We start from the raw sequence: 23,317 nt of genomic DNA, 5'->3' as shown, positions 1-23,317 counted from the left end.
TAAATTGGTTTAGCTGTTAAAACCTAATTTAATTTTGAAGTACAGTAATCCGTCACGTAGCCACCTGTCACATCAGCCCTACCCATTTATCCGCATTGATCAAGCTCTTCAGCAACGTTAGTTTATTATTGAACAGAGAAGATTAGTTCAGATATTCTAGATCCTACCAAAGTTTTCATACACTGTTGTATGTTCTCCCTGTGCTGCCATTGCAGGTAGAGTCACGTGAGCTGTTCAGTGTGTTGATATGTAAATAAATACTGTTCGCCTGCGGGGTACATCGACTTCAAACTCTGTCTCGATTTGTTGCCTGCCCCTCAGCACTGAATGCACGCACCCGCACAGCAGACTGCTACTCTGCCACAAGCATTAATACCCTGTATCTTTCTAAACAAGGGATTTAGGGGAGTTCCATAATAAATGCTGAATCTCAAAACAATAATTGTGTGAATAAAGTAATTGTTACAGCTGCATATAATGGTATTTAAAACAGATTCATTCAGCTGATTTTTCACATATCCGCCCTTACTTTGGTCCCATCACAGTCAGATATGCAACAGATTACTGTAGTCTGAAAATATAAAGGCCACTTTTGCCCATTGTATTACAGGAGCTTGTCATTTGTCCTAGAGTCTCAGCACTTTAAATGTACACTGTACCAATACTGGAAATTGATATAAGCACATCCACTTTCCTAACTAGTGCCCAGAAATAGCAGTACAGCACACACACACACAGGAGTTTCACTTTCAGGTGTTATGTCTTTCAGCACACAAAGAGACAGTGAAAGAGAGTTTTATTTTCACTGGCCATCAGCACAACTGAATTTAGATATATACAGAAGTCTGACATACATACTTTTGCATCACCATCAGGGGATAATTAGCTCACTCACTGGTTCTTAAACAGTTTAAAGTGATAGTAACTTCTGTTAATATGGATTTAAATTTGTTAAATTAAATAGCAATTTAATGTCAAATGTTTTTACCTTTAGTGCAAGCACAAAGTCTGTCCGTCCCGGAGCAGTACGTCACCGAGACAAAGGGATCTGGCTCCTCAGTGCCCTCCTTCTTAGGTGGCTCCACTTTTGCCAAAACCTCCAGACTGGATAAATCTAAGATCATAATGAATCCTCCCTGAGTTGTAACCACTAGGTGCCCAAGTCCAGACACATCAATTTTCTTTTCCTTTACGTTCCCGTTTTTAAAGGCAGGGGGAGCTTCCTCCAAGGACTCCTCACAATCGTCCTCCCTGTTATCCAAAATATCAGGCGGAAGCAATATGAGTGAGGTAATGGCATCCTGTGGGTCTCTGATATGCTGGATCTTCACCGGCTCCTCCTCCAAAGTCACTATCCGGGTGGCGTAGTTCATTTTATACAGTACTAGGTAGCCTCCACTCACAGCCCTCTGCTCTGGCGGGATAATAAGAGGAGTCTGAGTGCCCGTCGGGGACTCTTGTTTCATGACATTAATACCTATACCATTAGCTATGGTAGGGATGGGTTCAAAGTTACCTTTTCGTCTACTGCAAAGGGCGGAGTTCAGTTTGTTTAAGTTATTCAAGGCCTCCACTTGATTTATTGCACTGAGAGACTCCACAGAACAGGACTGCAGGCCTACCAGCAGATGGACCCCGTCAGCGCAGGGAGTGATAGAGTCCACGTACAAGTTCTCCTCTTCTGCAAATTTGGGCAGCCGCAGACACTGGACCAACGTCCCCGGCTTTGGTACCATAGAGCTCCACTTGTCAGAGTCCATGGATACGAGGTTAGCTGCTGCGTCTGCAAACTGCTGGATGTAAGTGACAGGGGGGTCCTGGAGCAGCAGCTGCTCGTGGGTGTCAAATTCCATCTCAATAATCTGGGGCACCGTGAAGCCCTCATCGTGCAAGCTCTTGTTCATCAGGTTGTTCATTTGTGCAAACACCTTACCTGTTTTCTCATCTGAGTCCTTGATGCTGTAGAGCAGCAGTACAGGCATAGTCCTCCTGACCAAGGGTAAGCTCAGCTCCGAGTTACTGCAGGACTCAATGTCCATCGAGCACTGTTCCAATGCGTTTTCGCCTGGAGTCCTCAACAAACCATCCAGCGAGCGCCGAGAGTTGCTGCCAAGGGGAGAGGCCACAGCTGACCTGTAGCTTAACAACCCCCCAGCTAGCAGGCAAGGGAAGGGAATGTTGTGGTGCTCCATATGCTTCTCCTTCACTTTCTCACTCTTGGCACTGGCAAGTGAAAGATTTGCACCCAACTCCTCTAGATCCTTAACTGTGTCCTCCAGGACATTTGCTACAACCTCCCACTGCAGCTTCTCAGGTTGCTGAAGGATACTTAACGCTGTGATGCCAAGGTTCACATCCATGCTATCTTTCTGAGATGTATGCCCTACAGGACATACAAATGAAATTTAAGGCAGGAAATGGGAAAACATTTAAACCAGATGTTTGTACAATAAACGTGGTTCAATTTAATATTTTAAAATAAGATTTAAAAAAAGTGAGATGGAATTAGGCACTTTTCCTTTTTTACTTGCAAGCTGTGTACAACAAACTGCAATGACAAAAAGGCATCTCATTTGTTGAAGACGACTGGATTACGAGTGTCTGACCACAAACAGTGTGGTCAGGCACATCTAATGCAGTGGGACTAATTCAGATGGCGTTGGTCTGACAGCAATCAAGTATAAGTGTATTAGGCTATACCTGTCACAGATTCCGATCTGGAATGCTCTTCGCTGTCTGAGTCTTCCAGCTGATCATCACTGTAAAAAAAAAAAAAAAAAAAAAAAAAAAAGTTTATAATGAAGTAAATCAACTAGGAAAAAAAACACCTAACGACTATATACAGGCATATATGTTAACAGGTCGCGTTCGCGTTTTTTTTCATACGTTCCTGAAATGCACATGCCCAAAATGTATCTAAAAAAATCTAGTACACAAAATTTTGTGTTAACGCAACCTCTGTATGTTGTAGTACTACATTTATATCTGAAAGCACAATTTACCAAATTTGTAATACTGGCTGTACTAAAATGTATCTGAGTTTTAAAATAACCAATGATTGGGAACCATTCATTACAATAACATGTAGTTAATCATTTTGCAGTTTCCTTTACAGAAACAACTCTCCGATTATCTGTTCACTGTATGTACCTGGTCAGATATGACATCAATATATCAGTCAAGTGGAAAAAGCTTTAACTGAACAACAATGCCCGCCTTCCTTCTGGAAAAGCCATACTTTATTGAACCTGAGATGAGTTTAGTAATCCCTCATCTTTGCTAAATAAATTTTACAAATCTCAGCAAAATAATTTCAATTCAATTTGCAGGATTTTAGATAAACATAAAATATACAGACAGCCATTTAGTCTGTCATATCTTCAGACTTATTACACTTGCAGGTTTTGACACAGACTGATGTTATCGCAGTTCACATACACGGATAACCTCTTTAAAGCCTGTCTTTTTCACTTCTCTATGAAACAAACTCAGATGAAACAAACTGAGAAAATATCAAAACTTTCATTGTATGCTTGCATAAAAATAAACTACAGTAATATACCTGTCTCCTTCTAGTTTTGGTATATCCGAGCAGCTGGAAGAATCTTCTAACCAGGCAAGAGTTGGTCTTCTGGATTCCGTCCTCGAGACTTGCTCACCTCCTGACAAAATAAGCTGCTGTACAATTGCTGGATCATAAGGGTTGATCTCAAACTTCAAGTGAACCTAGGAATACAGAAATCAGCATGTAACAACCTCCAAATGTTAATGACCATCTTATTAAAATGTGGATTTCAGCAACAGCATAAAACGGACAAGATAAAATTTAAGAATGACGCACAAATACAAATCTATTTTACCAGCCTAATGTTGAATGCTTTTCAGTGCCTTGATTAAAAGGGTTGTACATGTAAAGTGAACAAAACTTTTAGAAAAGTTACAAGTTACAAAAAAAAAAAAAAAAAAAACACGGTTGGTAGCACTTTCTATGGAATACTGGCAATAAGCAAAAAATAAATTAAAAAAAAAAAATTCAGACCCTTCACAATTCTGATTAATGCCATATAGCCACTTCAGCAATGTGTCCTCTATGCAAATGCAGCTGCTTTTAATGGGAACAAGGTCAACGCTGCCCAGCATTCCTTAAGTTTTACCAGCAAATGTTTAATAACACTACCTTCATCAGCTTTGATACATCCCATGTACAAATCTTCCCTCGTTTTGTTGCAGCAGCTAGGAAGTGGGGACAGTTCCCAAATCCAAAGCAGGCAATCTTATCTGACCCATCACTGCTGGGAAACTGGGCTGGGCTGGTTGCCAGGGTCACAGAAAGCGGCACATTCTGGGTGTGTTCACCTTTCACAAAGGGGCAATTTGGGGAATGTCTCTCATGCTCCGACCTAAAAGTAAACAAATACTTAAAAACAAAAAAACTCTATAGCAGCAGAAAATCCTAATAAGTGCATTTTGTGTTTTCACATACCAAGGTTCATCCGTAGGCTCCCAGCACACCAGGCACACACTACATGTAAAACACATTGCCCTATCATCACCAGTGGAAGCAGGCTAAAATGAAGAGAGAAAATGTGTTACAATACAATAATACAGACACAGATAGCAAGCCCAGAAACAGACAGGGGAGACTTAACCCCCCACTAATTTTAAATATCTGCCCCCCATTAACATCTTACCAATTATGTATGTGTACATTTTGTTTTACACAGCATGACTACAACTGGTCCAATTAACACACATTGTGTTCTAGTGGTAAGAGGTCTGATACATAAAGAGTCTCCCAGGCCCTCAGCTGACTCCATGACTCACTGCGTGACCTTTTCCATCTCCATGTGCCTCACTGCTGTAAAGACTGGTTGAAAGCAGGACACTGCAGTAAGTGTCTCAGATGGGCTAATCTGCTTCAAACAAATAAAAATGAATTAGTAAATTAGAAAAGTAGTAAAAATCGGGGGGCCTTACACTGCCTACCTGGTGGTAAAATCCCGCTTGAGCCATGGGATCAGGCTGTGCCCACCTGTACCCTACGTGAGGCCATGATGTAAACGTTTCTCTCCTGTTTGCCTCACTGTACATAAGTGACCTAGAAAATAAAATGATGAACTCTTTAAAAGCAGGCAGTCTAGACGGACGGTTTTCTTTTTATGGGGGGGGGGTCTTTAACAATGAAAGTTAAGGAACTCCTGGCTTAGCCTATTTCAAACAGTTCAAATAGAATGTCTTCTAGTTCTTACCTATCTACAGAGCGCCCAGGGCCCACCCCTAGCTCAGGCCGTGCACTTGGTAAGAGGTAGGATAACCTGTCCATTATTGACGAGGCTACAGTCAAGGCAGCAACATTCTGATTGATCTTCTTTAATTCATTCACAATGGCACTGGCAACGGATTTTAGCACATGGTGTGGAAGATGGAACGTAACTGTTGCCCACTGGAAAGACAAAAGGCAAAGGGCAACATTAAAAAGGTATCAATCACGCTTAATCGCTCACTTGCAAATCTGAAAATGTCAATCAAATTACTGGGACCTGATCATTTTAATTACACTTATCAAGAATGAAATCCCTTCCCAGCACAGCTAATGAGGTAATCGTCAACCCCTCTCAATTCGTTAAACATGCCTTCATAGACGAAAGTCGCTGGGGTTTAACAACGCATCTGAATTCTCTCTTATGATTAGCAACTTCCCTTAAATAGGTGGCTGTGGACAAAATCCGATCATATGCTCCTGTTTTCTCATTTCAACAGGCATTAACCCTTTATGAAGACCCTTAAAAACTTAAAATCTGGCTAACATGTTGTTCAAGCATATGAATCACAACCCAGCAAAGACTGACCTTTCACTTTGGATTAGTAATCTTCTTTGAGATTTGGTAGTTAAATTGGGCTTGTAATCGATTTGTTATGGTTGTTAAAAAACAAAAGCAGCTTGGTGCTATATTTAAGTAACAATTCATGAAGCAATTTAATTTTCATCAAATCAGCTGACTGCTACACAGGGTTGTGGCAATGTGCCCCGCCCCTGTATGTGGACACGGGAGTGCACTAATTTAATTCACGGTCTCAGTTAGTCTGTTTTGTTTGTCTGTTTATTTTGGCATCAAGTGCCATGTGCTGTTTTTATTTAAATCTTATTTGTCTTGCAATAAACCAGCGCAAGCAAGTGCATTCAACATATCACTCGCAGTGCTGTGTTTTCTTCTGGTCTGGCGTCACCACTGAAGCCAGCCTGTCACAAGGGTATATACATAGCCTCCACTTTCAGCCATGAAAATGCCTATATAATCATTTTGCTGATTTATTGATCCTTACCAAAACACGTACTGGAGTTTGTGAAGCCTTTTAAGTTACAGCCCATGGTGTAGCAAGACAAAAGCAGGTTCAGCCCTAGCCAATGCCTCTTTTTTCAAGACAACTAATTTTTTTCAAAACAACTAAAGACCCAGTGCATACTTTTTTCAGTGCAGTTCACAGGAATTGCAAAACTACAATGTCAGCTGATCAAAAAGTCAAATACATATACGTATGTATAAATTAGTGGTTGACAGATTGTTAAATCTACTTCAGTGTTTCAGCAGTAAAGAGCCTTAGAACACCAACAAGAACAAATTTGCGGTATACATGAAGGAAAATAAAATTGCAGTACTGATATGCTGATAACGCTCAAGTTCCTAAAGTATAAAGGACACATTTATTTTTTCTTTAACATCTCAGTACCTTGTCCCCAATTTATGTACCTAAATTCTCTGTAGTTTGTCAGAGTGTGGTTCAGTCAATTTCAATCCTAAGTGTGTTATTATTTCCACTGGTGTTACTTAAGGAGAACCTTTCAATTACCTCACATCAAGTTTGAGCTACCACTTCTTGGAAAGTAGTCAATAACCATGATGTTAAAGGTGGTACACTATACTGTATGATTACATAACCAGGCCACTGTATTACACTTCTATCAGAGTTTGCAATACAGTGTAAACAGATTACTACTTACAACCTTTTTTTATTATTATAATTTCTTTTTTTTTTTAAACTTGCCTTTGCAACTTTGTGATTTGCTGCTGTCTCATGCGAGGTATTTTTCAACCCATCTTTAAGCTGCGTAATGAACTGGTCGTAACCTTCTGCATTTGATACATCTACCTTTTCCAGACAAGCTGACAACATTTGCTGGGCCTGGAAAGACAAAACAATTAAAAACATTCAAAATGTAAATAGTAATATAACACACATATTAAATGTAGTAAACACAACTGATAGTGACCACAATAAAAATGAATTATGAAGATAAGTATGTAAGTAGTACATACAGGTATTACTGCAAGTGCACAGTGCAAAGAAAGACACTAAACTCTACAATGTGCAATTTAAACAGCTCTACTTTATACTTTTGACAATATTAAAAAAATATACGCAAGTACATAACTTCATTTTTGTGAGCAATATAAAATACACGACCACTAAAACTGTAAAATAAAGGTTCAGAAGCCAAGTGAAAACTGGAAAGAACAACATTGCAATAACAAATTTATCATTATGAGGGGAGTACTCCAATGGTATTATCATGATAAAATATGAAACAAGTCAGTCACTACCTAAAATTAATGAAAAACAGCACTATGAAATTCTTCTGATGAACACATAAGAACATTTCACTTGTCAACAGTTATTATGCATACCTATTCATGTCTGTACTAAAATTCTGTAAATTACCTGTAATGAGCATTCCTAGTAGACAGTGTATAAATTATAAACAACTTAATGAATGCAAATCTACAAGTGTCTGCCATTGTACAGTGATGAAAGATTCTGTCTCCCAGAAAGAAATAGCGAGAAGACAAGAGATCACAACTTCAAAGGCATTTTTATCAAGTAACAACAAATGTGCATGCTACCAGCCACACAGTGAGCAACCTACAAATGCAGTTATACCATCTTCCAAATTAGTGAACCAATCAGAAAACAAAAAAGGTTACACTCTTTTTGACATGTAGAACGTAATAAATAAGGAAGCACACCTCTGTAACCGGTAACTCTAGCTGAACCACATCTTCTTGCTTTGTGACGGGCGCTTGGAGAGCTGTATCCAACAGCAGAATACCATTGAGATCCTTTCTGCATCCCACTGCATAATCATCCACAAAGAGGACTTTATCCACTGCAGGGAAGTACTGGCATTTCACCCGTCCACCTGGTTTAGCTGAAAGAGAAATAAAGAAAGATGGCGGATTAGTTCTTCACTGTACCAAGCTGCTAATAAAACCTGGAATGGCCCAATACAGTCATTATTGACAGGCTAGTAACTCTCAATAATAAAGGAGGACATATTCTCAGATGTGTCATAGTGTCCAATGGAGGTGGCATTTATCAACAAGGCAGCGCCTGTCATCCATTAACATACCTGTTCAGCACTGGACGCTCTCCATGGTACTGAAGCACTGTGGAAACTTTGTGAATTGTGAATATCCAGAACCACAACTGATTGACGACTTCAGTTAAAGGGGAAAAAAATAAATACTGTGGAATTCTCAAAAAAAATAAATAAATAAATATCTGTGTGCGTCCTGGAAAACTACATGATTTAAACGCACGTAGAATCAGATACAGTGATATAGATAGATATAGATAGATAGATAGATAGATAGATAGATAGATATATAGATATTAAGCTGCTCATCCTGGCTGGAAATAATGCTAAATTACCAAAATATCAGCTCCTCAGCAGCATGGCATAAAGGAAAACATTACCCATCTACTGCACTACTGACATAAGAAACAAGGGTCAACCAGGGCTTCTGTCGCAAAGCTACTGTAGGTATTCCCTGTGGTAAGTCTCTTTTTCCAACTAACATATATTTTTTTTATATTATATATTATTATATATTTAATATTTAGATTTTTTTTTTCAAAGTTTTTTTTGTTTTCTGTCTGTCAGTTTTACAAGACTGTCCTCTCTCTGTCCAGGAAGAACCCGGTCAGTCCCATATTCAACCTAGCATGCACCTTTGGATGTTGCCATGGTACTGCAGGGGCCAGGCAAGCATCACACAGGAAAGTGCTGGTTATGGTTTTGCTACATACAGTATGGTTTTCCTCATGTCTTTTGAAACACTGATGAGAAAAGAATACTGGTTACGCCCTATGAACAATAATACTGTGCTTTCCCCATGCTTCATATTGCTGCTTATATTATCTTGCATAAAAAGAGCCTGTCATTGTTGCTACATACAGTAGAAAGGATATTTCATAGCAGTATGAGCCAATGTTATGCTACCGAACCATTAGACTCATGTGGTTGCAGTATATAGTACAAGCCCCCCCCAGAGATGTACATTATAAATACATTATAAATATCATATGGGAGATATTGAAATTGGAGAAGGAATCTATGAAAAAGACCTAGGAGTTTTTGTTGACTCAGAAATGTCTTCATCTAGGCAATGTGGGGAAGCTATAAAAAAGGCTAACAAGATGCTCGGATACATTGTGAAAAGTGTTGAATTTAAATCAAGGGAAGTAATGTTAAAACTGTACAATGCACTTGTAAGACCTCATCTTGAATATTGTGTGCAGTTCTGGTCACCTCGCTATAAAAAAGATATTGCTGCTCTAGAAAGAGTGCAAAGAAGAGCGACCAGAATTATTCCGGGCTTAAAAGGCATGTCATATGCAGACAGGCTAAAAGAATTGAATCTGTTCAGTCTTGAACAAAGAAGACTACGTGGCGACCTAATTCAAGCATTCAAAATTCTAAAAGGTATTGACAGTGTCGACCCAAGGGACTTTTTCAGCCTGAAAAAAGAAACAAGGACCAGGGGTCAGAAATGGAGATTAGACAAGGGGGCATTCAGAACAGAAAATAGGAGGCACTTTTTTACACAGAGAATTGTGAGAGTCTGGAATCAACTCCCCAGTAATGTTGTTGAAGCTGACACCCTGGGATCCTTCAAGAAGCTGCTTGATGAGATTTTGGGATCAATAAGCTACTAACAACCAAACGAGCAAGATGGGCCGAATGGCCTCCTCTCGTTTGTAAACTTTCTTATGTTCTTATGTCTTGAGAGCAATTAGCAAAGATGCTTCCAAAACAGTCCCTAATAAAAGCTTACAATGCATCTATTTTTGCATTAAGAAACCAAAATTACAGAAATAAACTCTGATTATGGAGGCAAAACATCAGCTCACTACCAAATCTGTTTTTCCCAAGGGGAGTAAAATGCTGAATTGGAATTATTTCTGCAAGTTCCAATATTAAAATAATTTCTCAGGAGTATAATTTAAGTTTACAGATGCCCAACTACAAAAAGAACAAAAGTGAAAATTCCTACCAGCGTAGCACAGTGCGATTATCCAAACCAAACAAGATTCTCTTAGGTCAAGATCTTACTGCTCAGCTGCAGCTGAAATTTCATCAAGTCATCCTAACGCATTAAAGATTAAGTCTGTTTCTGCTGACAGGTAGCAAAAAAGAGAGACTATCCTCTTTGATTTGGTATACACATCCTGTACTGCACTACAGAAGGCAATAGAGACATGAACACGATGCTCAGTGCTTTGTACTGTTACCTGTAAGAACAGATATACATGGTGGTGTGTGTCAGATAGCCTCAACTACAAGTGCTTTTCATTCTACAGTACTACAGTGGTTTGTTGGAATGTACATAAACAACAGTAAACAAAGCCACCAGTGACCATGTATACTTATATTTAAAAAATACAAAATAGAAAAAGGAAGAAAGAGTAAAGCATACAAAAACAAAAGTAACAACGCAGCCATGTATGACATGCAAGTCAAAGATTGGTTAAATAAAAGTTAACTATCAATAGGATGCAAAGGATTTAAATTATTAAAACAAATAAAAAAAGATGAATGCATTGGCCTTCCACATGTGGAGACTTGCGACAATACAGTTTGGTCTTATACTGTCAATACAGTCAAAACCCAAAGAGTGAACATCTATAGTCTTGAGAAAACAAATCTCCCAAAGAAGATAGAAAAACTTGCATCTCATTCTGAAAAAAACATACCTTTTACACTGTAAATGTGCAAGACTGTTAAACAATTCAGTGTCATAATGGAAAAATGTTTATCGTTGTTATACCACCTTGCCTTAAGCAATAACTTACAGTAAAACCCATACAGTATACTGTACACTAGATCCAGTTGCCTTCAATTTTACAGTCACTTTTGGGACAACTCAAGTCACAAACTAAAGAAACTTATAGTTGCATGACTGCACATTGGATAGATTTACCATAAAAACCGTTGTAATAGTCGATTTTCTAGGCATTTTTTGCGGGGCCCTTAAAAGGGGGGGAGCAACTAATACACCAGTGCGACATACACACCTGTGTATCTAATATTAAACTACTGTACCAGTGCCACAATGGGATTACTACAGCAAGAGTTATTATGGCTCACACAAACTTAACTCTCAACAACCCAATTATTTTTTTCAGGATCCAACACAAAACCATTGTTCTAATTAAAAGTTTTACTTTGTTCCTCTCAGTAAGTCACTTTGAATGTTAAACGTAAGCGTTCGGACTCTCTCAGACTGAAAACAATTTTGTTTTAATGGAGCCCTGCATAAAGGCAGGGGAAACCCCATTGAGGGCTGTTGTGGTGAAGGCTGCATACAGCCAAGAGGAGACCTGCCTGGTAGGAATCAGCAAAGGTACCGTGGAGACCTGGGATTACGTGTGACTGGGAAACAGCTTAGCCGTCAAGTAGTGTTAGGTTAGGATTAATCGGAAAGAAAGAAAAAAAAAGTTCAGTTTAGCACTCCCAGGTGGAGTTTTTGTTTTGTTTGTTTATTTTACTGTGTGAATAAAAGTGAGCAAGTATGAGCCGAAAAAGAAAAATTCCTGTATTGGGTCAAACAACTCGTACACAACGAACCCGACAGCCAAAGACTCCGTTACATGGGATAAAGCAGGACTGTCAGACAAACAACAAAAATGCTTCAAAACAGGTCTGAAATTGCACGCTGTTGTTGAAATGCATCACAGTGCTGAAAACACAGTATGTGACTGGAGACGAAACAAAGACAAACTTAAATATGGTGAAAGAAAAACAAGCCGAACGTGTTTTTGGCCCTATGTAGAAAAACATTGTTTGAATGGAGTACTCTGAATTACTTTAATACATATCATACAATAAATTGTTCTACATGTCAGTGCAGCACAGTGGTATGCTTGTAAAGTATGTGAATGGCTCTGATTAACAAGACAAAATTAATGTATTTTTACAGCTGGAAATGTAATTGTACCGCATTGCATGCAACATTAAGATGTTTTGTTTACTGGTTATTATATGGTGCACTGTTTAGTTTATTGTTTTTTTTTTTTTTGCTTTTTTAACTGATGCAAGCAGCACTGTGTAATACTTTTCTTTTAAATTTGAAATAATACTATGAATTTGAAAAAGCCAATGCAGTTGAAACTATTGACTATGGTACGGGAATACATGCACAAAAGGTAAACAAGCAATGCCAGAATACAATACAGCGGAAAGGAAATAACACACAGCATGCAAACAGACAGGGAAAACAGTACATAAGCACTAATGTACAGATCGCTACAATATCTATATTTGATATATTTTGACAGTGCTTTAAATTTTCTTCAATTACTTAGAAATTTTGAAAGTTTCTAGCAGCTTAACTAAAAACACAAATTATTAATGGAATAAAATGTTGTAAACAAGGGTTATTTTTAAACTAAACCTGTGTAGCTATCTTTCTTTATCAGTGTTGAACACCTATTGTAAAAAAGCACTATTTTAACACAAAAACTGTGTTTTCCTAAATTTGAAGTCTCAAAAAGGGGGGAGCGACTTTTACACCAGTGCAACCCATAAAACAATTTTTATGGTAACTTGCATCAAGGTTGTAAAACAGAAATTAATTAATTATGGTTTAGTCAATTTTGGTACCTTTTAAAAGACTCATCCAAACCCCTTTAATCTCCTTCAATAGACAAAAAATGTTTGTATCTTTCACTCCCATTAAACTCTCAGCTGCCTTCAGAGTGGCTTTAAAATATTGCTGCTGTGGTATACTAGTGCTCCAATCACAAAGCAAAAAAAGCCTTACCATTAAGATAACATTTTATAGATTTCTTTTTTAGGTGCACTAACTGCTTTCAGCAGTGTCCACTGCATTTCTATGCAAGTAATTTCCCCAGTGGTTCCGAGCTTGAATACTGAACACATATACAACAGAATATTTGAAGACTAATACAATTGCTTTTTTTAATGTAAAATAGCAAAGCCCAGGTTCAAAGCAAAAACCTACAATGTTAAAGTTTAAATTACTAGGGATGGGTTAGCGAAGTCGATTACACAAACAAACTATTCGAATAGCATATAACATATTTCAGTACACAAAAAAACCTTATACATTAGCTACTAGTAGAAGCAAACGCGTCTTTTTTTTTTAAAATGCCGACCTTTGACAAGTTTTAAAAGTCCGTCTTAAGCCTGTTATATTTGCATAATAAAGGCGCAAGGACTCCAATTAATTATGCAATACTTGTAACAGCAACATTCTACAGTAAACGTGACGCTTTCTACTGAACGACCTGCACACCGAGCGCGCTTCGTAACATCAGCTAACATTCTGACGAGCGGACTTGGCGGGCATTTCAAAATGGCGAAGGTACAATACCAGTGTGGAGGCTGTGGTGTAATTTGCCCACATATTGGACTTTTTGACCAACATATCTGTGTGCATTCTTTTTCCTAAAAAATGATAGTTTATTTAAATTAACAGCATAATTATTGGACTATTTTTTCCTTTTAAACAAATTGAATCTGCAGCATCGTATGCAACATTTGAAATGCTCAGCTTGTTGTTGTTTGTTCAGACGGCCTTACATTACTCTGTATCTTGTAAAGCGCTTTGTGATGGTGGTCCACTATGAAAGGCATTATATAAAAATAAAGATTGTTATTATTAGTATAATAATGATTAAATTGTACGACATTGCAGACGAACAGAAAAGGCAGATGCAGGAGGTTGCAAAACAAAGAAACTAACTGCTAAAAGTCATTCACAGGTGTATTTAAAGCATCATTGAAGAAATAATTTCTTTAGAAAGTTTTTATTTATTTTTTATTTGCTGTAAAAAATGTTACGGGTTGAATAATTGTTGAAAAAATAAATTGTTCTATTTTTGGAAAGTTTTTTTTAAATTTTATTTTGCTGTACAACTCCTCTTATACAATAGAAACATCTTATTTTATTTTGCTGTACAACACCACTTATACAATAACGTAGTTTTCAATCCGTACAGGACTCTTGCATGTGTTTGAATTTACTGCCGCTAAAGCAATGGTGTTGGCTCTCAATGCAAGTGCAACAGAGCCATTAAAAATAGCAGATTTTCTGCACAATCTATCAAATTCATGCAAAAACATAACAATGTATTTTCTGCCATCTAGAAAGTTTCCTCTCCGTAACACCCCGTTCAATAAGAGCCAACTTCTGTTGCGCAGCGTCACAGCAGAGCGCTATTGAATGTAGCCCAGATGCCTGCTTAAAATTCCCCTGTAATGATTGCACAGGGCAGCTTCTGCAGCTATTGCTCGGCAGTCATAAAACAACATCTGGGAGCATGGTACCGGCAAACTTTGAATATGTAAACTGAAATAAAATAAACATATATCAAGTGCAGAAAGAAGGAAGCCAAACTTGGGTAACATTGAAATTAGAAAAATAATTTAACATTATGATGAATATAAAGACATACTAAATGCTAAGCAGAACAACGCAGTGACCAAGAAAAAGCAAGATATTTGGAGTTGGAAAGAAGTTTTTATTTATTTATTTATTTATTTATTTTTTTACTCTGGTCTGGAGTTCAATGTAAAACATCTACTGTTGACTTTCTGTAAATGGATAGTAGTGCAAATGTTGACACTGACCATTAAAAATACAACTAGGTATGTTCCTTGTTTTGAATTATTTACATGAGTTATTAAATAAACAAAGTAAATTGACTTAGATTAATCTGAGGTTAATACTTAATGGCTAGTTTGTTAGTAATGCTAAACTATTGCAATTTTCTATTTTGGCCAGGTTAAAATATGTGCACTATTTAGATTATTTTAGGAATGTTATTTGTTAGAATTAAACAGATGTAGAATATTTAGGCTGCTATATGATAGGGTGTTATTTTATTCTAAATACGGCAAAAACTATTTTTCTGTATTTGCACAGCATTGTGCTACTGTTGCTTTAATTGGAAGAAATACATGTTGTGACTTTGTTGCTTACTGGGTTCTGTATTTTAATTAAGTTAGCTATAACATTTTATAAGCAACTTGAACTGCAACTGTTTAAGAGCTGAAAACAAGTTAAATAGTCTAATTAAGCAAAGTATTAGTTCAATGAAGTGTCTACTTAAGTAATTGAGAGCTCGGTTGGAATGAAAACCAGCAGCCACAGGGGGTCCCCAGGACCGAATTGAGAAGCCCTGCCCTAAAGGGACATGGTGTAAATTAAAAATCTTGTGAGTACAAGTTACTGCTTAATACCTGTAAGAGATTATGGTAACCATGTGATTTTCTCTTATTTTATAATTTCTCTATCAGTCTTTGCAACACTGTCATCTTGATAGATCAGCCATCATTCTGCTTAGCAGTTGCACCCACTTTCTGAGAACAAAAGCAGGCACGGGCTTGATCATCAATGTGTCGGTCCCAATAATAACTTGCAAATCGATGAGCACACGTGACTTGATTTACTCCTCATCATAAAGACCGTCATAGGGTAAAATGGTTTTCTCTTGCGAGTTAGTGTTCAGGAACTATGAACTGTTGTAGTCTACTGCAGGGCTCTAAATTGGCAACAAGAACGGCGAGGCCAAAATGGCCAGCTCAATACATGTGTACAGGGCACCAATGCACCTAAACTGAAGTCAAGACCAAAGTGTAGTATGTTGTGTCATTTTGCTTATGATTCATATATAAAGCTAACTATTGGCCACAGAAAGAAACAACACAGTTAAACTTAATAACTACGTATTTATTCAGAAAATGCTGGGGGTTTGTTGTCAACCAGCAACCTAGACATGGCTCTAACTTTTTGCCTAGGTACCAATGGCTCGTAGGCCAAAAAAAAAAAAAAAAAAAAGTCGCCAAATGCAATTACCATATTTAACTTCTTAAAATATAACAACTTGTTAAGACACAAAGTGATACTAAAACAGTTGTTTGTGCCTCATTCTATTGAACGGGTAATCTATGCAGATGATGACTGCAATGGCTCAGCATTTTATACTTGACATATTTTGCAAGTGTCGTGAAGGGAATTGGTGGGAAATAGCATGCTGCAGCTCGCACGCTCAGTGTTAGTGTCCTGATCGGACAGCATGTAACACAGCAGCTCTTAAGTTTTTTTTCTGTACATGTGACCATGTAAAGTTCAAATTTCAGTGAGTTTGCTCTGTTATTTTGATACGAAATACACCACAGTATTATATTTTAGATATTTCCAAGCCATTTTTTTCATAAATCACAATCTTAAATATATGTTTAATGATTGGAAGTTTTCTACTGCAACCACGAAATGTTCTTTTATATTCTTTTTTCAGTCCCAAGTATCTATATGCATTCTGCTGGTCATCACTCTTAAAATGGCCAGCTTGAGAAATAAACCTTCCCTGCAGCAGCTGACCCTGCTTTAGTACAAAACCCACACTACAGTTACTGTTTTTTACTATGGTAATGTCTTAAATTACCATGCCTGCTTCTTTGGTGAAGTCAAGAGATATTATCAGCTCGTCACATAACTAGGTCAATGAAATCATCCTCAGACTCCTGAAGGTAATGTAACCGAATATATCTGGGATGAATGCGGCTGCTAAAGAACGTGCAGCAAATGATAAATCTGTTCAAGTTAACGCAAAACTTTATTTAGGCACCCTACGATCCGAGTGGCAAAAGACAACAGTGGTTTATTGTAGTTCACAAATAAAACGTTTTTCAGCTTGACACGGTAAACTTTTCACTTCCATTTTTGTTTTTATTTATTGACCTTTTGCCGCATGTCAGCCCTTCACTATAATTATTCTCTTTATTTTAAGTTTTCAGGGCATTTCGTTAATGTCCAACACACAAGCCTTAAGTGTATTTTGATTTTAGGTTTTCTTGTTCTACATTTCTTGAATGCAGTGTTTTATTTTAAGCCACTGTTTTAAGCTACATGTTTGGTCACTATCACAACTGCTGCATGAAACTGGGGTTACCATATTCTGCTGGTGTTAATACAGCACTTCAGATATCCAGGAATTTATACTTGTTCAGACTGTTATCATCCCTCTCTTCAGTTTAAAACATGTGATAGGACTGCTTGTTTTCCTTTATAGACCGATGTCATAGCACATTCAGAAACAATGACACGTGTGTATGGAATTGGTGAAACCTAACCACGCAAATCATGCATGTTGTTATTTGGTTCCAAACAATTCCTAATACAGGCGTCTCTCTAATTGCTGTAGCTGAAAGGGCACTGCGGCCACAGTTGCCGTAAACAGACAAACTACATTTTGAGGGACATTGCAGAAATTGATAAGGTCACCCATGGCAATTGCCGCATGGCCCTCATTGATTTTGAGCAGTGCTACTGTATAATGTAAAGGGCATATATGTGCGTATTTTTTTCATGATATATCGAGATAAATAACTTGCAAATCCTGAAACGTGACTCAAATTACTTCTTTCGCACTTGCTTTTGTAACTGGGTGAAATGTTAGTTGTTATGCCAAGAGCAGGAAAACACAGCGATTGTCTCCAGCCTATCCACAAGGTGTCTGCTGCAGTCACCAAAATAATATCTTGTGAGCATGAGATATTATGTCGTGTGCACAAGACACTAACCTTCTTTTTTTTATAATTTGCACCATGTCCCTTTTAGGGTTCCATATGTTTGCGTCATTCTGTTCCAAAATAAATATTTTTTATTGTTCATAAAAAAAAGTACACATCAATAGCCTTTTCAAGAGGAGCCCTCAAGGTATGGTTAGTATTACACTTGTCATTTTGACTAGGCAAGCCGAGTCAGAACCGTGAAACTCTGGCCTCGCAAGATATTTTAAGTAAGATGACACTGCCTGCAACTCTATTGTTGTTTTTTACTCACAAATAAGCTTATTTGATTTGAAAAACATCAAACGATACAAGCAGCTTCTTACACTGCTTGGTTTGATTACATGAGTACTACACAACAAAATATGAAAGGGGAACATTCATTTAAACAAACGACAACTTTTTAATGAAAAAAAATATTGTAGCCTACTTCAATAGGATCATTAGACTGCTATATTATATTAAACCAAAACAATAGAAAATAACCTACCAGCGGCTTCTGTTGCATTGCTGATAATAGTGTAGACTGTGGAAACCAATGTTCGTGTTGGGGTGCGGATTTATTTATTATTAATTATTGTCGTCCTTCTGGATGTCCTCTGAATGCCTTTTAATTTATTTATTTTTTTTAAACCACTTAAATGCAAAACCACAACAAAACATGGATAAAGGCTTTTTTTTTTTTTTTTATCATGTGTCCTGCGATTGCCTTTAATTAATTTTTCTGCATGTACTACTACTTTGTATATGATGTAGAATGTCATTTTGACACATGGCTTTAATAAACAAAACATCCTATTCACTTATCTTTAACCAAATGAATATCAAATTACCCAATACCAAATGAATATACCACGTGAGGATTGTTTTAATAAAAATACCCCCTAAAGGAAAGATTATAATCTGAAACTTTTGCCCCTCTACCTATGCATGCAGAGAATTCAAACAGGAATGAGTAAAGCCCGCCTCACACAGCTGGACTCAAGCCATCCCAGCTCACCTCATCTCAACTGGCCGTACACAGTCTGGATGAATCGTAGCAGTGTGCGTGCCCTTATCCCCAATTTCAGTCGGGATGTCTTCACATTTGAAGATTGAACATGCTGAATCTTTTTCAGTCGCAGTTTCGTTCAGATGTGTTCAGTCTGTCTGTGTGCAGCGGTTGCCGACCAAGACTGACAGACTGATTAGTCATAAGAGTGTCAACCAATGGTGAAGCAGGTTTAAGTGACATGGCTTGTCATGTGACTTGTCATACAAGATGGTGGAATACTGGACAAAAGAGCATTAAGATGAGCTCATCCAAATGTGGACCAACAGTCCATGTTTGTACGACTGCTGTGCTAAAGCATACTCCAAAATCTACGCGACAACAGAAATTGCAAAAGCACTTGGAACTACAAGTGAGTTTATGTGGTAAGTAGTTTTAATATCGGTGAAGTTAGTAGCCTATATTTTTACTGTCCCACAATGTCGAAAACAATAACTCAATACAATCACAAATGCCAAAGATAGAGCTACACAAAAAGCAATGCAAGGCCATAGTCAAATAAAAATCAACAGGTTGGATTTTATTTACCACAGGCTAAAGTGTAGCAGACAAACTATACAAAAAGTCAAACACTGCCTGAAACATTTGCACAGTGTGAATGGTAAATAGCTATATTAATAGGCTAAGCGCTTCTTTTTGGCTGCCTTGCGGCCCTGTCTCCACCATCTAATCAGCATACGATGCCATGCATAATGTGAGAGTCGCTATGTTGGGCTAAGTTAATAAAAAAAATGTGTATAGGGCAGTATTAATTATATTTGCATACAGAGTAATCACCAGGATCAAGTTGTGGTCAGTTTAATTCAGTCTTAGCAGTGTGAGACACCCAGTCGGAAAAAACTAAATTGTGACGTCAAACCAAAACTGAGAACAACTGATCGCGGAATCTGTGCAAACCCAGATGAGTCGGGATGGCTTGAGTCGGGCTGTGTGCAGTGGGTTTAACTATATTAGGTTTCTAAATTACTACTACCACTGCACTTTCAGATTACCACAACTTCTGAAGTGCTACATTAATTGCTATGGTTACCACATAAAATACTTTCAACATACAGGCCACCACACGTTTTAGTCTTTACACCAATATTACATTTTTTAAATCATTGTTAACACAACATCAGTGTAATCACTTCAGGTCTTGCCATTGTTTTTGGTTTTTTCTTTCTCTGTATTCCAACTATTTCACAACAAGCATGCACATTTTTTTTTGTTTTGTTTTGTTTGAATGTTAGTTTCTATGAAAGCTTGTGAATCCATTACGTCTGGACACCTTATTAATGCTGGGGCCAAGAAAAAAGGCACTAACGGATTTTTACATAAAACCGTTCTCCCAAAACACTCCAAAAATCCACCTACAATATAAATATAATCATTTCCGAGCACACATTGGAGCAATTTAACCTCCTGCTTTTTTTTTTTTTTAAACATTCACTTAATATTATGCCTAGCTAAGACGGATCAGTTACAATAAGTATAATAGTAACATCCCCTGGCTAGAGCTGCACAAGCAATTATGCAGACTGAGCTTCCTACAGTAGGCCAGTGATGATACCCAGGTGAGGGTTAATAGTGTTGACTGGAATAATTCACAATGCTATAGAAAGCTGGCAGCTTTTTGGAGAGCAGCAATCAAAACAAATTATGCTGTTTGAATGGCGTGTTATCCCAATCAACATCATACACCCTTCGCCTGGATATCATCACCTGCTTGTAAATAAGTGGCTTGCACAAAATCAGGACCTACAACAGAGCTGGGTAACTCTTGCCCCTCCTGACCTTGTCTCTGTTCTAACCTGAAATCGATCAAACTACTACTGCTGCTGCTGCTATTATGCTTACCAGAACGGCTACAGGGTAAGTTTATTGATTATGGTAAATGTCCAATTATTGGTCTAAAAATAATATTTAAACAATGGCAAAACAAAATCTAAAAAAAAAAAGTGCAAAAAAATGAAAAACGTTAATCTGAAAACTACTTTACAAAGCTATTTCCAATCGATTAACTAACAAATATAGACTTTTAGTCCAAAGTACAATAGTGTGTGCGTGTAGTATAATCATACACAACTTATTTTATCACGATTCCTATTTCATTAGTTTTTCAATAGGGTAATTAAATAAATTATTGAGCATTTTAATAGCGTGTGTGGTGTAAGGGTGTAGTTATTTGTGCATCCTACTACAGCCCTAAAAGAACGCAATTATATCTTAATCTCACTATTAAGTAAACCAAAGTATAAAGAAAGCAAAACCCATTACAGCACAGGCCTACACAGTATTAACACGATATAGACTAAGTGTACAGATAGACAATATGAAATTACAGCCATCATGTATGAAACGTCGTAGTGTTACAGTACACTAGCTCATTGCACACCCTTCTAAGTATCGAGAAACTGACAGATACAAAACTGTGCTAGTGGTAGTAATACTACTGCTTTATAAACATTCTGGGCCTGGCTATTAGTCGAAGTATTTTAAGGATATAATATTATATAAACACTCTCATTAGTATCTACCTCGTTGTTTTTGCGCATACTTTATTTGTGAACCTAACATTAAGAAGTCATAAATAAATAATTGTGGTCTGCTGAGGAAACCTGTCACAACATGATTGAATCGCAACAAACCCCTCTGAACAACACAGACAATCGGCTACTGCACCGCAATATTATTGTTTCGTTTAGTTGCATAATGGGAAATTGACATTCCCTGAAAGGTCACCTAAAAACACACCTCGTTATGGACCAGATTTGAACGTCAAGGCTGAAACTAAATAAAGAATATTCACTTGTTTCTCTACTGCCGCCCGTTGTGTTATGTCACTCCAGCCCGCAACCCAAGTGTCAGGCCCCGGGCAGAAACTAACCGTGCAATGCCGAGGCCTGGAGGATGGCTCCCGAAGTGCCGTCGATGACTTTGATGCTGCCCCGGCTGGTGACGGCCAGGATGGCGTTGAGGGCCGGGTGGTACGAAAGGCTACGAAGGCCCTCCTCGTCGCAGCGCAGACAGCCGTCTCTGAGTACAATCCAGTCGGAGGTGGAGGAACAGGAGCCCGGCGAGGCCGCAGCCGCCATCTTTCTTTATTTTTTTTCCCTTCCCCTGTCTGTCTCAGGAAGATCTGATGTCCAGCGCGCGTGTAAAAATAAAGTAGACGAAATCCCAAACTACCACTGCTGGCGCTCCTTCTGCGGCTATTACTCTTGCTGCTGCTGCTCCTCCTCCCGATACCGCAGAAGCTATTCACCATTCGTATTCGGGTAGCTTTGGACTTCGCTCACCGGCAGCGAGATGTCAGGCAAGCAGAACTCGCGTACAGAGAACCTGTGCACTCCACACCACTAGAGGCGATGCAGCCTACGAGGAACAGAAGTGAATTATGAAATATCTACACAGCCATTCACTATCACTGAAACAAGCGTAGCCGCCAGAAGAACAAAACGTAAAACGCAGGACAGTTGCTTTATTGACATGACGTACCTTAAGCTAAGTGTTCTTGACAAAAATCTTACACTGGCTTAAATTAATGCGCTTTTCTTTTAGTGTTCCCCTCACAAAATAACTATACTCATCATTTTACACAACGTAATTTCAGATTGATCTTTTTCAAATTTTAAAATAGTCTATTTTATCTTGAAAAACATGTTTTACTAAGTTGATCACTATAATAAGTCGACTCGACAATCAAGGGCACATATAATAACAATAATAATAATAATAATAATAATCGGGTTTTACGTACCTCACAAATGTAATTCTTCTTCAAATCAAATAATAATTAAAAAACAAAAAACAAACAAAATAAAACAATCATGCAGAATTTTAGAATATTGTTGTTCACATCATTTAATCCATTAAAATAACACGTCAGAACATATATAGTTCGGAAGACTGGTAGAATGGAACTGTATGTATGTCACCACATGATTTTAAAGAGTAATTAATTTAATTGTATTAATTTAATTCAAAACGCACACCAAAAACAGAAAATAAAAAAAAACCAGTAAAAACGACAACTGACAGCACGCATTCACTCACTCACTCTAACTAAATGGGCAGGTTAATACTGACCGGGGAAAGACGCAACGGCAACAGTGCATTCTGGGCTGAAACCAATCACCAGGCTTTTAATCCTCTTAAAAGTACAGTACACAAAAACAATAAATTCATTACATTGCCCACAGTTGTGGGATTTCTGCCACCAAAGGCTTTGGCTTTTATTTATTTATTATATATCTTGTAGTTCCGTGGGAAAAAAAAATTGTCACTCTTTTGCTGCTGATGCAACGGTAGCTGTATTAGTCCAGAGTTGATAGAGAAAGAAAAGGAGATGTGATCCCTTTTATTGAACTTACTAAACAAAAATTAATTTAAAGGTTTGAAAAAGG

The 23,317-nt window shown here is 37.8% G+C and overlaps 1 protein-coding gene across 9 annotated transcripts in view; it reads right to left on the bottom strand.

Annotated features, from left to right (window-relative positions):
* The window catches only part of LOC121315672 (baculoviral IAP repeat-containing protein 6-like), a 148,264-nt gene extending 125,484 nt beyond the window's left edge, over positions 1–22,780 (bottom strand). For 4 of the 9 annotated variants that reach the window (XM_041249958.1, XM_041249959.1, XM_041249963.1 and 1 more), the window contains exons 1-11: positions 22,672–22,779; positions 21,799–22,286; positions 8,025–8,206; positions 7,045–7,182; positions 5,250–5,443; positions 4,978–5,098; positions 4,484–4,566; positions 4,178–4,400; positions 3,563–3,726; positions 2,701–2,759; positions 989–2,383 (exon numbers count right to left, since the gene is read on the bottom strand). In XM_041249958.1, coding sequence (XP_041105892.1) covers positions 989–2,383; positions 2,701–2,759; positions 3,563–3,726; positions 4,178–4,400; positions 4,484–4,566; positions 4,978–5,098; positions 5,250–5,443; positions 7,045–7,182; positions 8,025–8,206; positions 21,799–22,006 — 2,767 coding nt within the window. In that variant the 5' untranslated portion in view covers positions 22,007–22,286; positions 22,672–22,779. Of the gene's footprint in view, positions 1–988; positions 2,384–2,700; positions 2,760–3,562; positions 3,727–4,177; positions 4,401–4,483; positions 4,567–4,977; positions 5,099–5,249; positions 5,444–7,044; positions 7,183–8,024; positions 8,207–21,798; positions 22,287–22,671 lie in introns of all 9 variants that reach the window. The other 5 variants (XM_041249960.1, XM_041249962.1, XM_041249965.1 and 2 more) reach the window with 3 other exon arrangements.
* Between the last annotated feature and the right edge of the window lie 537 nt (positions 22,781–23,317).

Source organism: Polyodon spathula, chromosome 5 (genome assembly GCF_017654505.1).
Source record: "Polyodon spathula isolate WHYD16114869_AA chromosome 5, ASM1765450v1, whole genome shotgun sequence".
Classification (NCBI taxonomy): Eukaryota; Metazoa; Chordata; class Actinopteri; order Acipenseriformes; family Polyodontidae; genus Polyodon; species Polyodon spathula.
This window is presented reverse-complemented; position numbering and strand designations above follow the sequence as displayed.